Source organism: Lutra lutra, chromosome X (assembly GCF_902655055.1).
Source record: "Lutra lutra chromosome X, mLutLut1.2, whole genome shotgun sequence".
Taxonomy (NCBI): Eukaryota; Metazoa; Chordata; class Mammalia; order Carnivora; family Mustelidae; genus Lutra; species Lutra lutra.
In genome coordinates, this window is record NC_062296.1 from 74,026,149 (window position 1) to 74,037,768 (window position 11,620).

At 42.9% G+C, this 11,620-nt stretch overlaps 1 protein-coding gene across 2 annotated transcripts; it reads right to left on the reverse strand.

Moving 5' to 3' along the window:
• Positions 1 to 269: 269 nt before the first annotated feature.
• Positions 270 to 4,540, reverse strand: LOC125092351 (melanoma-associated antigen B4-like). 2 transcript variants are annotated; one of them, XM_047716767.1, is made up of 2 exons: positions 4,453 to 4,540; positions 270 to 1,807 (listed from the first exon to the last, which is right to left on the reverse strand). In XM_047716767.1, exon 2 carries the CDS (start codon positions 1,800 to 1,802, stop codon positions 768 to 770), a length of 1,035 nt encoding a protein of 344 aa, XP_047572723.1. In that variant the 5' UTR covers positions 1,803 to 1,807; positions 4,453 to 4,540; the 3' UTR covers positions 270 to 767. The 2 variants fall into 2 exon arrangements, with proteins under 2 accessions (XP_047572723.1, XP_047572722.1); XM_047716766.1 differs by lacking the exon at positions 4,453 to 4,540 and adding an exon at positions 3,700 to 3,775.
• Between the last annotated feature and the right edge of the window lie 7,080 nt (positions 4,541 to 11,620).

Genomic DNA, 11,620 nt, shown 5'->3' on the forward strand with positions numbered 1-11,620 from the left:
ATCAGCCAAAATTCTGCTTAGGAATGAAAACTAAGTAATATGTTCTCTCCACCCCCTCTTTACCATGCTTTTCACTTGTTCTTTATGAAGTACTATCTCACCCTCTTCCATAAGGACAGCTGCTCCTAGAATCTATAATTGCATGGGCAGCGGCTGGGTCTTCTTTGACTAAACATCCCCAGTACAAGCACAAAGACTTCCCAAGAACAGATGCTCAATGTCTGTGTAAAATAAGAGACACGGATAAAGAGGTCTGATTCATTATGACTTATATTCTCAAACATTCTTAACAAATATAAACAAATTGAGGTATGCATCTTTTAAATTAGCAAAAAGTAAGACAAACCAAGAATTAGCCAATTTTTACTCAATCACTCTATCCATCTATCTACCTATGTACCTTCTGGTCGCAACTGTTTTAGTGTGGAACTCTTTTACATTTCCAAGGATATTCCTATCCTAAAGCTGTATTAGCTTGTTCTGGATCACAAAAGTGATTTAAGGATTTCCAATTTGTATTTCAAATTGGAACAAAACAAAACAAAAACAAAAACAAAAATTCTTATTCCAAAGCCTGATAAACAGCAATAAATGTGTGATCCATGTTATTCATAAACTTATATTCTGAATCTAAGTAAACTTTCTGTTGAAAGGAACACTGCTTGAAAAATGTAAAAAAAAAATGATAGCTAGTTATTTGTGCATATCAGGAACACTAGTTAACAGGCCTTTCCAATTACAAAGCAAAGAATCTGCCTCAGCCCTCTCTAGGGAGGAGAGGAGAGGCCGGACTTAGTCTGGGAACGTGCACTGGCCCGGGTAGTAGAGGCAGCCCCAGCTATGGCTCTGGCTCTGGCTCGCTCTTCCTCATCTCGCAGAGCCTCTTCGTAATGCGGGGGGAAGGCGCTGGGGACGGTATCATGGATCTTCGCCAAAAACTCCAGGACTCTCATCTTGCTGGTCTCGGCGTGGGCTCTCGGGCCCCACAGGAACTCGTAGCATGGAGGATCACTGTTGGCCACCTGGCGGTATTCCAGGTACTTTTCCTGCACCAGATCTTGGGTGATGAGCTTCCTGGGCTCCCCGAAGATGAAGTGCCTCATTCCATCATGGATGCCCAAAATATTCAGGAATTCCCAGATTTCCTCCTCAGAGGTGCGGTTGCCATTCAAGAAGATCACACCCAGGAGAGGCATGAGAAGCCCATTCTTAGGAAACCCCCAGGCACTGCTCACACTGCCATCGGTGGCAAGGTCTAGGCTGCTGACCAGGATATAGGAGTGACCGCCGGGCTTGACTTCCCTTAATTCCAGGCCAAAGACCAGCTCCATGCGCTCAGAGGCTTTCCTGAGGATCTCAGGGAAGTGCTCCCTGTACCTTTTGTGGATGATCTTCAGCATTTCTGACTTTTTAATGGGCTCCTTCAATTTATACTTATACAGCAGGAACTGCACCAGCATCCCCACCTTCTTGGTTAGAGGATCTTTGCGAACACTCTCAATGGAAGTTGAGGCCTGGAAGGAATTTTTCCTTTCCTTAACCTGGCGTTTGGCACCTACATTAGATCTTGGGTGTGAAACATGTGCAGCAGCACTGGTGGTGGCCAAGCCTTCCTGAGGCTCCTGGGAAGTGCCAGGAACAGGGGAGCCTGAAGGATAGTCCCCAGAAACAGGAGAGAAAGAAGGAGTGGTCTTTTCCTCCTCTCCTGTGGTGGCCTGAGCACTCATAAGACCTTGGGTCTCACCTCTGTTACGGCGGCGTTTCTCACGAGCACGGAGCTTACTCTTCTGACCACGAGGCATAATGGCTGTGATCAGAGATAGCAGGTAAGGGTGTGAGTCAGTGAACAGGTGATTTGAGCCCCTGCAGGAGGGAGAGTAAGATGGTTTTATCACCTTCGACAGGTAGATTTCACTTTGGCTTTATCAAAGGCCACCTCTGCAGGATCATTCAGAGTACTGTTCTAGGACCCCACAAAGGCTCCTGTTCTTTTGGTCAGCTGTCCCCTAAGAATCCCAGAGAGGAGCCATGGAACGCTTAGAGTATGTCTTATTGGCATCCTGCTAGCCCTGCCTTGGGTTTACTCAGCTGAGAGGTGTTTGCAGTAAGGTCCCTTGTGTTCTGGCATTCTGGGTCCTCTCAGTTTATCCTGTCAATTCTTGGCAAAGCTAGGGGAACCCTCCCTTCTGCTACTTTGAAAATGATACCTCAAACTCCCTGGGACCCAGGAGAAGGAACTGAAGGGGTGCCTCAGTCTACCTCCCTGCTAGAGAATACCCAGTGCTGGACCTCAGTAAGGTCCTCTCTGTCCTGAGTTCATTTGGCTCCTCAGCCTCCTTTAAGGTCCTCGTCTTGGCTACTTGAAGGGCTTGGCACCACTTCGCTTTGCTGACTGATGGCTGCACCTTCAGACTAAGACTATCACAGCCTTGAGACCTGATATAAAGAAGTGAAGGGCATGCTCAACCTGACAGCCCTTCCCTGTGATTTCTTGGGCTGAAATCAAAGGGTTAATATGGATGTTTTGATGTCCTCTTTATTCAGAACTGGATGACCCCTTGATTCCTCACTCGGGTTCCTCAATTTGGCTCCTAGTAGAGAAGCTCCACTTTTTCTCAAATGGATGCCTATGTCCTGGTAAGAGCGAACCTCCTTGAGTCCCAAGAGGAAAAAGTGAAGACAACCTTATCTGACCAAACATGGTCCCTTAAGAGTAAAAGCTACTGCAGGCAGGTTTGTGTCCTATGGTAGGTGGTCCCTGACAGGATCCCAACTCAAGCTCTAAATCTGACTCAGATTTCTTCCTCTGCTGACCTAGAACTGCTCCCCTCAGACAAAAGACCCTCACTGTCCTGCTATCGTGGAGTGAGAACTGATGAACACTTCTGCCTGACATCTATCCTTGGGGTCTCCCAGGGATGGTATCATGGCAGGATTCTTTGGGGCCCCACTGATATGGCATGGGACATGTCCACAGTTCTCAAGGTTTTCACTATGACATGTGGCATAATCTCAAATCCTCCCTCTGCTGGCCTGAGACTGCCACTTTGACCTGCTCCCTCACCTCCCTGAGATGTTCTGGGAAGAAGTAGGTATAAGGCATCATGTCACCATGCCCAAGTTTCCCAGGTGTGAAAACATGGCTTTACGTACCCCCTCATCTTTCTTGGAGGGGTCCTCCATCCTTCCTGGGTAACAGAACCTCGACTCCTGTTAGGGAATGGGTCTATTTTGCTGAAAGGAGCTTGCTCCATTAGACCAAGGCCCTCCCCTTCAATATCACCTCCAGATAAAATGAGGGGGCACCTCAGGCTGCCAACTCTGCCTGGGGCCTCTTTTGCTGAGTTTGGAAGTTGGCAAGTTGAGCCCCCAATTCCCTTAGTTGCTAGAGGGGAAAGCAGCTCTCTCAACATGTGTCTACCCTTCCTGGAGCCTCCTAGAGCAGAGTACAGGGGGGCTTGCCAGTGTGGCCCCCTCTATTGGGTAAAGGTCTGCTCAAAGCACTCGGGGACCTCATCATGAATTCAGTTAGGATCTAGCTCTCCACCCCGAAAATCGGGCCTACTCCCACAGACCAAGGCCTTCTCTGCGAGACTTTCTAGGCCAAATTTGACCTGCCAGTCGGCTGGGACCAACTGGGGGGCCAACTTCATTATGTGGGGGGGAATAGTCTGTCCAGTTCCCTCTTAGGGTCCTCACCTTAACTTTACACCAGTCCCGGGAAGCCAGACGCCAACGAACAAAGGAAAGCCGTGTGCCCAGTGGTCGAAGTCCCGCCCACAAAGGAAGTTGGATGATCTGCATCCGGGGGCGGGGAGGGGTACGGGGGGGGGGGGGGGGGGGCGGGATCTCAGGGCTATGAGCAGGGGCGGGGCTCTGTGGGACCCCCAGCGCTTGTGGCTCCTCCCTCTACTGGCCCAGCCTCACTGGCCCCAGGACCTCCTGAGTTCTTAGAGGGGAATTTCTGGTCCTGCTGATCCCTCGGGGCTACTCCTTCCTGGGCCGCAGGAGCCTGAAAGCAGGAGCAGGGTTCTGGGAGGCATTTTGGTTTTGGTGCTTTGTTTGTTTTATTTTTTTTCAGAGGGAGGGGACGGGGTGGGAATGGGGAGAGGGAGAGAGAACATCTTAAACAGGCTCCGTTCCCAGGGCAAAGCCCCATGCAGGGCTGGATCTCACTACCCTGAGATCATGACTGGAGCTGAAATCAAGAGTCCTAAGCTTAAAGGACTGAGCCACCCAGGGGGCCCAGGGAAAGCCTCCTCGCACCTCCTTACACACTCACTCTGCTTGCTTGAGGCATCTCCCTTCACATCAAGGCCTTCACCTCTCTGAGACCCTTATGAGCAAGTCAGGGGACATCTCATATGACAATCCTTGTGTGGGTTCTCCCAGAGTTGACACCAGGACCCCTCTTTCCTGGGGTGGTTTGCTCACCCCTCACTGATTCCTTACCTTGACTCCTAGCAGAGTATAGAATTCCTCCATCTGCCAAGCTGAGATCACCTCCTTCTGACCAGGGACCTCACCTCCTTGAATCTCCTGAGGAGAAAACAGCACAAGACAAAGACATACAGGACCTGCTTTGTTTGTTTGCTTTTATATACAGGATGCTGGCAAACCTGCTTGAGGGGGAAGTAAAGGGCCTTGGCTTGATATTCCTCCTGAACCTCCCAGATCTCACAGCAGGGGTGGGGCAGGATTCTGAGGTCCCTCTCCTCTAGAGTTATATTATTCTCAGTTCATATGGGAGGTACTCTGCAAAATCATTGTGCTCAGATAAAAGCAGGTATGAGGGCCTACAAGGGACCTCCTGGGAAGGGAATGACAGCAGCGAAGGATGGAACAGCAGACTGCACCTGCAGGTCTTCCAAGAACTTTGTTACAGGGAATCAAATAGATCCCCCCAAATCAAATCCGTGCTGCAATGGTATTTGCAACAGCACTCCAAAAATAGGGCCTATGAGGTAATATTGGGTGTTATTTAAAAAAATATATATTTTAGAGTAAGCTGGCTTAAACAAAGTTGAATAGGTCTTAGTTTCTGGTTTTGTTTTCACCACAGGACTTCCCAGAACTGTCAGTATACCAGTAAGTACTGAGAGACTCCAAGGGGGATAATATAACATAATGAGTTTTCCTAACATATTTGACCATGGAAAGCATGTCCTCCTGCCATTTTTTTTCCACACTGAATCTCAAGATTTCAACACCGAACATTTTGGAGATTCTGTCTACGATGTTCTTAGCAGACCCTCGGCTTATTTTCCTGAATGTTTTCGGCAAAAGTACAGTGGTCCTTGGATGGGGCAAGAGCACAGTCCAGGGACATTTTCAAAACAAAGTATCTGCTTTAGTGCCTATAAAGATGACATCTAAAGTGCAAGGACATCGCTTTTAGTAAGTGACACAAAATATTAGCTCTTTAGGTATTTTTCCAAAATTTCAACTCAGAATTAACAGGACTCGACCACATTCACAACTTGCTTTAGATGCCTGATCTCTGGAGATGGTCTAAGGGTTGTGGTAAATATGGGTCACCCTTGAATTTCCCAGGGAATGATACTGTATTAGGGCTACTAAAAGGAGAGCGGATGCGTATTTTCTCAGCCCCCAAACCTTCACGGAGGGAAATAGGCTAGAGCCAGGCAATTGTAAAGAACCTCATCAAAAAAGGTCTAAGTACAGGGCACATGTTCAGCCTCAGCGGTGAAGGGGAATGTCTGGAAAGCAGAGGTGAAAATCCTCTTATGAAATGGTTTTACACAGTGTGAGTGGAATAGGAATGTGGTAATGTGGAAGCCAAAAATTCATCCAAGTGGTACAGGATTCTGCATCTTTCAAAAGACTTAATTCTGGGCCCCTCTGGACATTGGGAATGAGGTTATTGATATTCTTTCTGCCACTCTGGTAATGATTCGTTCAGAAACCGGAGCAAGCCGTGTTCCTGTAGAGGACATACATAGAGGTACCTGGGAAAAACAAAGGCAGGGAATGGAGATGGCGGCTCAGAACAATGACCCAGAGATGCCTGTAGAAATCTAGATTGCTACTGCTGAAAACACACATCCACTTTTCTCTTTACAATTCAAATAAATTTTAAAACTAAAGCCATTTCCTGGGCAAGACAGGAAAGCAAACCCAGCCTTTATCTTGTGATTTGGACTTAATATACACAGGTAATTTAGAAGTGTGTTGATTTGATCAAGTTGCTTTTTGAAATGCTGTATTTCAAAGCATTTTCCAGTAAGAGAGACACGAGGTAGTGGCTCAAGATAACTGGCATTTAAAAAACAGCATATGAGTAACAGATTTAGAGCTGTATTCATGGCTTCTCCTGGGTAATTTTAGTATTCATTAGTGCCTTCATCTCCCAGTGGAACAAGTCTCACGAATGCCGTTAATATATTGTTTTGGTCATGTACTAGCTAATTAATACAGATATGAAATACAACCGTTTCTGAAACCCATGCCTCCATATATTTTAGCAATGCGTCTTCAATGGGATTTTAATATTTTAATATTTCCTTTTATGATATTTGGGTAGGTATATGGTTTTAAAATATAAAATTCTTCATCAGGGAATTGGAGCAGGGCTTTGTGACTTCACAAAAAATCTTTCCAGTTGAAAACACATCCTTCGAGTAGCCATTGACATTGAAAGACTACTTCAAGCTTAATAATTATGTGCTACCACATACCATTCTTACATTGTAGAACAAGAAACCCAGGACAAAATAAAAACATCTTAATATTTAAATGGGCTATCAGATTTCCAAAGTGCCAGTCTTGTTTTAGAGAATCATTCTTATGTTTCTTCTAACTGGTTTGTACATTTTATCATAAAAGCCTATTCAAAAATATTCGTGTTTAATCTTTAAAATGATCATTGTAGAGAGGTAGGAAAATAGGAAAAGCACAGGGAAAACAACAACAATAATATGATCTCCACTACTCAGGGACATCTACTGTTGTCAAACTATTTTTTTATTTGTTATTAGGCAATTTTGAAGGACTCTGGAAAAAAAAAAATCTTAGCTTGGCAGACACAAACCACCTGGTGAACACTGGCAGAATCCTACCACCTAGTTAGTTCTTTTCAGTTTGCAGATGGGTAAAGAAATTCAGCCCCAAGAAAAGAACACTGCTCTTTAAATTATTCCTCCCTACTTTTCTGTATCCAGTGACTATATACTGCTTTGATTACTGCAGGGCTTTGCTTAAGCTGTTGACAATGATTTTCTTTTAGAAAAGAACCCTACGGAGAAAATAGCTTAAAAATTGCATAGGATATTCAGAGAGCAAGAATAAGGGGAGATAAAGAGTCTATGTCAGTAATTGACAGAGAACACATAATATAGAATGTCATTTTCCTCCAAACTTTAGTCCACGAAACACTGAATGACCAAGTGAACTACATGCCTTATATACTTATTTAACGATTTGAATTTGATGGGCTATTTGGGACTGCAAGCTAAAGGTCTAGATCAAGTATCTGTGATCTAGAGAGATAGGGGCCTTAGGTTCTGAATTATATCAACTGTGTTTCCAAGTCCAGATTGGTAGACCTAAGGCTTCCCTGGCTTTCAGTGACTGAAGATGACCCAGTTCTGCTATCTGGAGAACAAAATGGACTCCCCACTCAGAGCAATCAAGACCATCCTTCTTTAATGACAAAAACCACTAAGTAGTCAAATTCCAGAACAATATCAAATAATCAACAAAAGGCACAAAAGATATTATAGTGTAAATTAAGAACTAAATGTAGCTGAACTTAAAAGAGCTCTGTTTAAATCAGAGGAGATCTGTATGAAATTCTGAGTCCATTTCCATGTCCAGGGAACATAGTCATGCTGCAGAGAGTCACACAGATACAGGGGAAAAGTGGATCTGTGTATTATGGGAGGGAATGCGATGGGAAATGAAAACCCGGGAATGGGAAAACATGACTCGGCACTGGGGAAGTGGTGGGTTCATTCCAGTCTCACAGTGCTAGGTGAGGGAAAGCAATGGACAGAAGAACTTGTGCATTCTTAAAAAGCAGTGGGTTCCATTCCCCCTGGTAATAAAAATCACTTGGGGACTTTATGAAGAATACATATTCAGGACCCATCCATATGTTGTCTATAAGAGACCCATTTTGAACCTAAAGATACACCTAGACTGAAAGTGAAGGGATGGAGAAGCATCTTTCATGTCAATGGGCCTCAAAAGAAGGCCGGGGTAGTGATTCTCATTTCAGAAGAATACATATTTCCAGGCCCACTGCAACCCCTGAATTAAGAGGAGCCTTATAATCTAGACTTTAAAACAAGAAGCCTCAGGTGATTCTGATGAAGAACTGCACTGGGAACTGCACTGTTACCTGCACTAATGTCTGGTTAGCACTTCATTAACGAGTGTTAAACTCTTGGAAAATAAGGCTTTCTCAGAAGACAAAAGAAAGTGTTTTCCATTTAAATTCAAAAATACCAATCAGAAGTCCATCAATACCCTGGAACTTCCATGAAAATGTCTGGTGATCGTTTTTTGTTTTTGTTTTTTTTTTTCAACTGCTGAGTTCTCCTTCAGTAATGAACATTTTTAGCTGGCTGTGGACATTTATTCAAATATAGGCCTCAAACTGTCCAGATTCTGTCAGGACGGATAAAGTAAGAAAAGCTCAAGATATTACTTGAAACCTTGCTAAGACACTATTAGTATTTCAAAATTTTTGGTAGGTAAGAATAAAAACAGTTTAGGTCACATATAATTTTCTTTCTCCATGCCTTTTAAAGACTTCTCCACATATTTGTTAACTTCTTTTCATTTCTATACGTACAATTTTCTTTATTGCCTTCCACTTGCATTTGAAAGTAACCTTACTTACAGTTCCAAGTCCTGTCTACAGGTTACACGTAGAGGTTACATTTCAGTTGTTAATTAATTGTTCAATAGACATTTTTCTTCTCTCTCAAATGAATTTCCAAGAGGAGGGGCACAGATTCTACTTCTTTAATGCCCAGAATATTCAAAGTTATTTCTTAAATGTAGTAGACTCTCAATGACAACTTACTCAACAGATTTTTGTTTTAAGCGCTGAATTTTCTTAACTGAAAAAAAAGTGTACCTACCTGTGCTATTCAAAACAGGAGCCACGAGCCACACTTAGTTACTGGAATTTAAATCTAAAGGAATCAAAATTCAACCTAGTTCTTTTGCTGCACCATGCCCTATTTCAAGTGTTCAGCAGTCATATATGGCTCCCACACTGGACTGCACACCACAGATAAAACACATTTTTGCCAGTATAAAAAATGCTACTGGACAGTGGTGATCTATACAAATCCTTTTACCTTCCTTCCTTCTTCCTTTCCATCCTCCAATTAATCACCATTTTTAAAAAAGATTTTATTTGAGAGAGAGAGAGAGAGAGAGAGCGCGAGTGCGCACGCGCGTGCACAAGAGAGCACTAGCAGAGGGAAGGACAGAGAGAACGGGGAGCTCGCCAGGGTGCTGGATCCCAGCATCCTGGGATCATGACCTGAGCCCAAGGCACACTCTTAACTGACTGATCCACCCAGGCGCCCCTCACCATTCTTTTAATAAGTATATTTTAGACACCTTCTAATAGGCTAGACCATTTATATTCGAGCTCTATTGGTGGTGTCAAGGGCATAATGATCCCTGCTCTCAAGGAGGTATTGGTCTAGCTAATAAACTATTTAGTGTGCACATAATGCAATGACTGCACAGCTTATTTTTATTAGAAAAACTCATTCAATAAATGCTTTGAATATATCGACAATTCACATATGTTAACTATTCTTTTTGATGGGCTATCCAATTACATAAATCCTTAGTTTACAGACAAGAGTATTAAGTTACAGAAAAGTTATGCCACACTGACTGGTACATATTTAGGATATCACCCTTAAAAATGTTTATCCATAATATGGAGCACATGAGTTAGGTTTTCTTGTTGTTGTCTATCTCATTCATTCAAACTTTCATCCAAACATTTATTAAGTTAACATGATATTTTAAAAAAACATCTGAGTCCTGTCAGCAAGAAGTTCATAGACTACTAGGGAAATAGAGATACAAATAACAACACAGCATAATAAATCCTTCATGGCAATTCAGTGGAAGAACAAATGGAAGCATGGAGAGATCTCAGACTGTTCAGAGAAAGTTTCAATGAGAAGGTGGCACTTAATCTTGGAAACCACTATAATAAGGCCCTTCTGAGAGAAGAGGACAGCAAAGGTAGAAAGAGAGGAAAGACCCTGGTGTATTCTGGAACATGCCACAAGTCAAAGACGAATTCTCTTTGCTGGTTACAACGAAGGAGATGAATCAGCTACCAAATCTCTGATCCTGGTTTGCAGCTCCAGTGACTACTCTAGGCATGCACTACCCTCCTCCCCATATGGAAACTATTCTGTATGGATGTATGTATTTACTTTAAATTGAATAGAAAGTACAGAGTCTCCATATACCCCATCCCTGCAAAAGTTTACTTTATTAACATCTTCCATTGATGTGCCACATTTATTATAATTGATGAATACTAATATATTCTTTTTTATTTAAATTCCATTTAAATTACGTACACTGTAGTATTAGTTTCAGGGGTAGAATTTAGTGATTCATCCATTGCATATAACTCCCAGTGCTCATTACATCATGTGCCTTCCTTACTGCCCACCACCCAGGTATCCCATTTTCCCACTGACCTCCCATCCAGCAACCCTCTGTTTCCTATAGTTATGAGGATGTTATGATTTGTCTCCCTCTCTGTTTTCCTCTTATGTTTCCCCTCCCTTCGCCTATGTTCACCTGTTTTGTTTCTTATAATCCACATATGAGTGAGATCATATGGTATTTGTTTTTCTCTGACTTATTTCGTTTAGCATAATACCCTCTAGTTCCATCCACACCATTGCAAACGGCAAGATTTCATTTCTTGATGGCTGAGTAGTAGTCCACTGTATATATATATATACACCACATCTTCTTTATCTAGTTGTCTGTTGTTGGACATCTGGGCTCTTTCCATAGTTTGGCTATTGTGGACATTGCTGCTATAAGCATTGGTGTGCATGTGCCCCTTCAAATGCCCTGGTTAATATTTGGATGGGAGATAACTTATTAAGTAAAGTTGATAGTTTACGTTAAGGAAAAGTTCTGTGTTGTGTAGTTTCATGGGGCTTGCCAAATGGATAATGTCACAATTACAGTATCAGACAAGAGTTTAATTGCTCCCCCAAATCCTCTATGCTCCACCTATTTGTTGTTCCCCTTTTCCTCAACCCTTGGCAACCACTGATTCTTTTACTGTTTCCATAGTTTTGCCTTTTCCAAGATATTTTATTTATTCCTTCTCTAACAGTCCTTCTTTCTTTGTATAGATCCACGTTTCTGACCCCCATCATTTTCCTTCTCTCTGAAAAACTTTTAACATTTCTTGCAAGCAGGTCAAATGTTGACAAATTTCCTCAATTTTTGTGTCTGAGAAAGTCCTTATTTCTCCTTCACTTTTGAAGGATTTTTGTTAGATACAGAATTCTAGGTTAGTTTTTTTTTTCAATACTCTAAATATTTCACTTCATTCTCTTCTTGTTTGCATGGTTTCTGAAAA

Coding starts and splice junctions, on each gene's coding strand:
- LOC125092351 (XM_047716767.1), bottom strand. CDS start 1,802: ATGCCTCGTGGTCAGAAGAGTAAGCTCCGTGCTCGTGAGAAACGCCGC.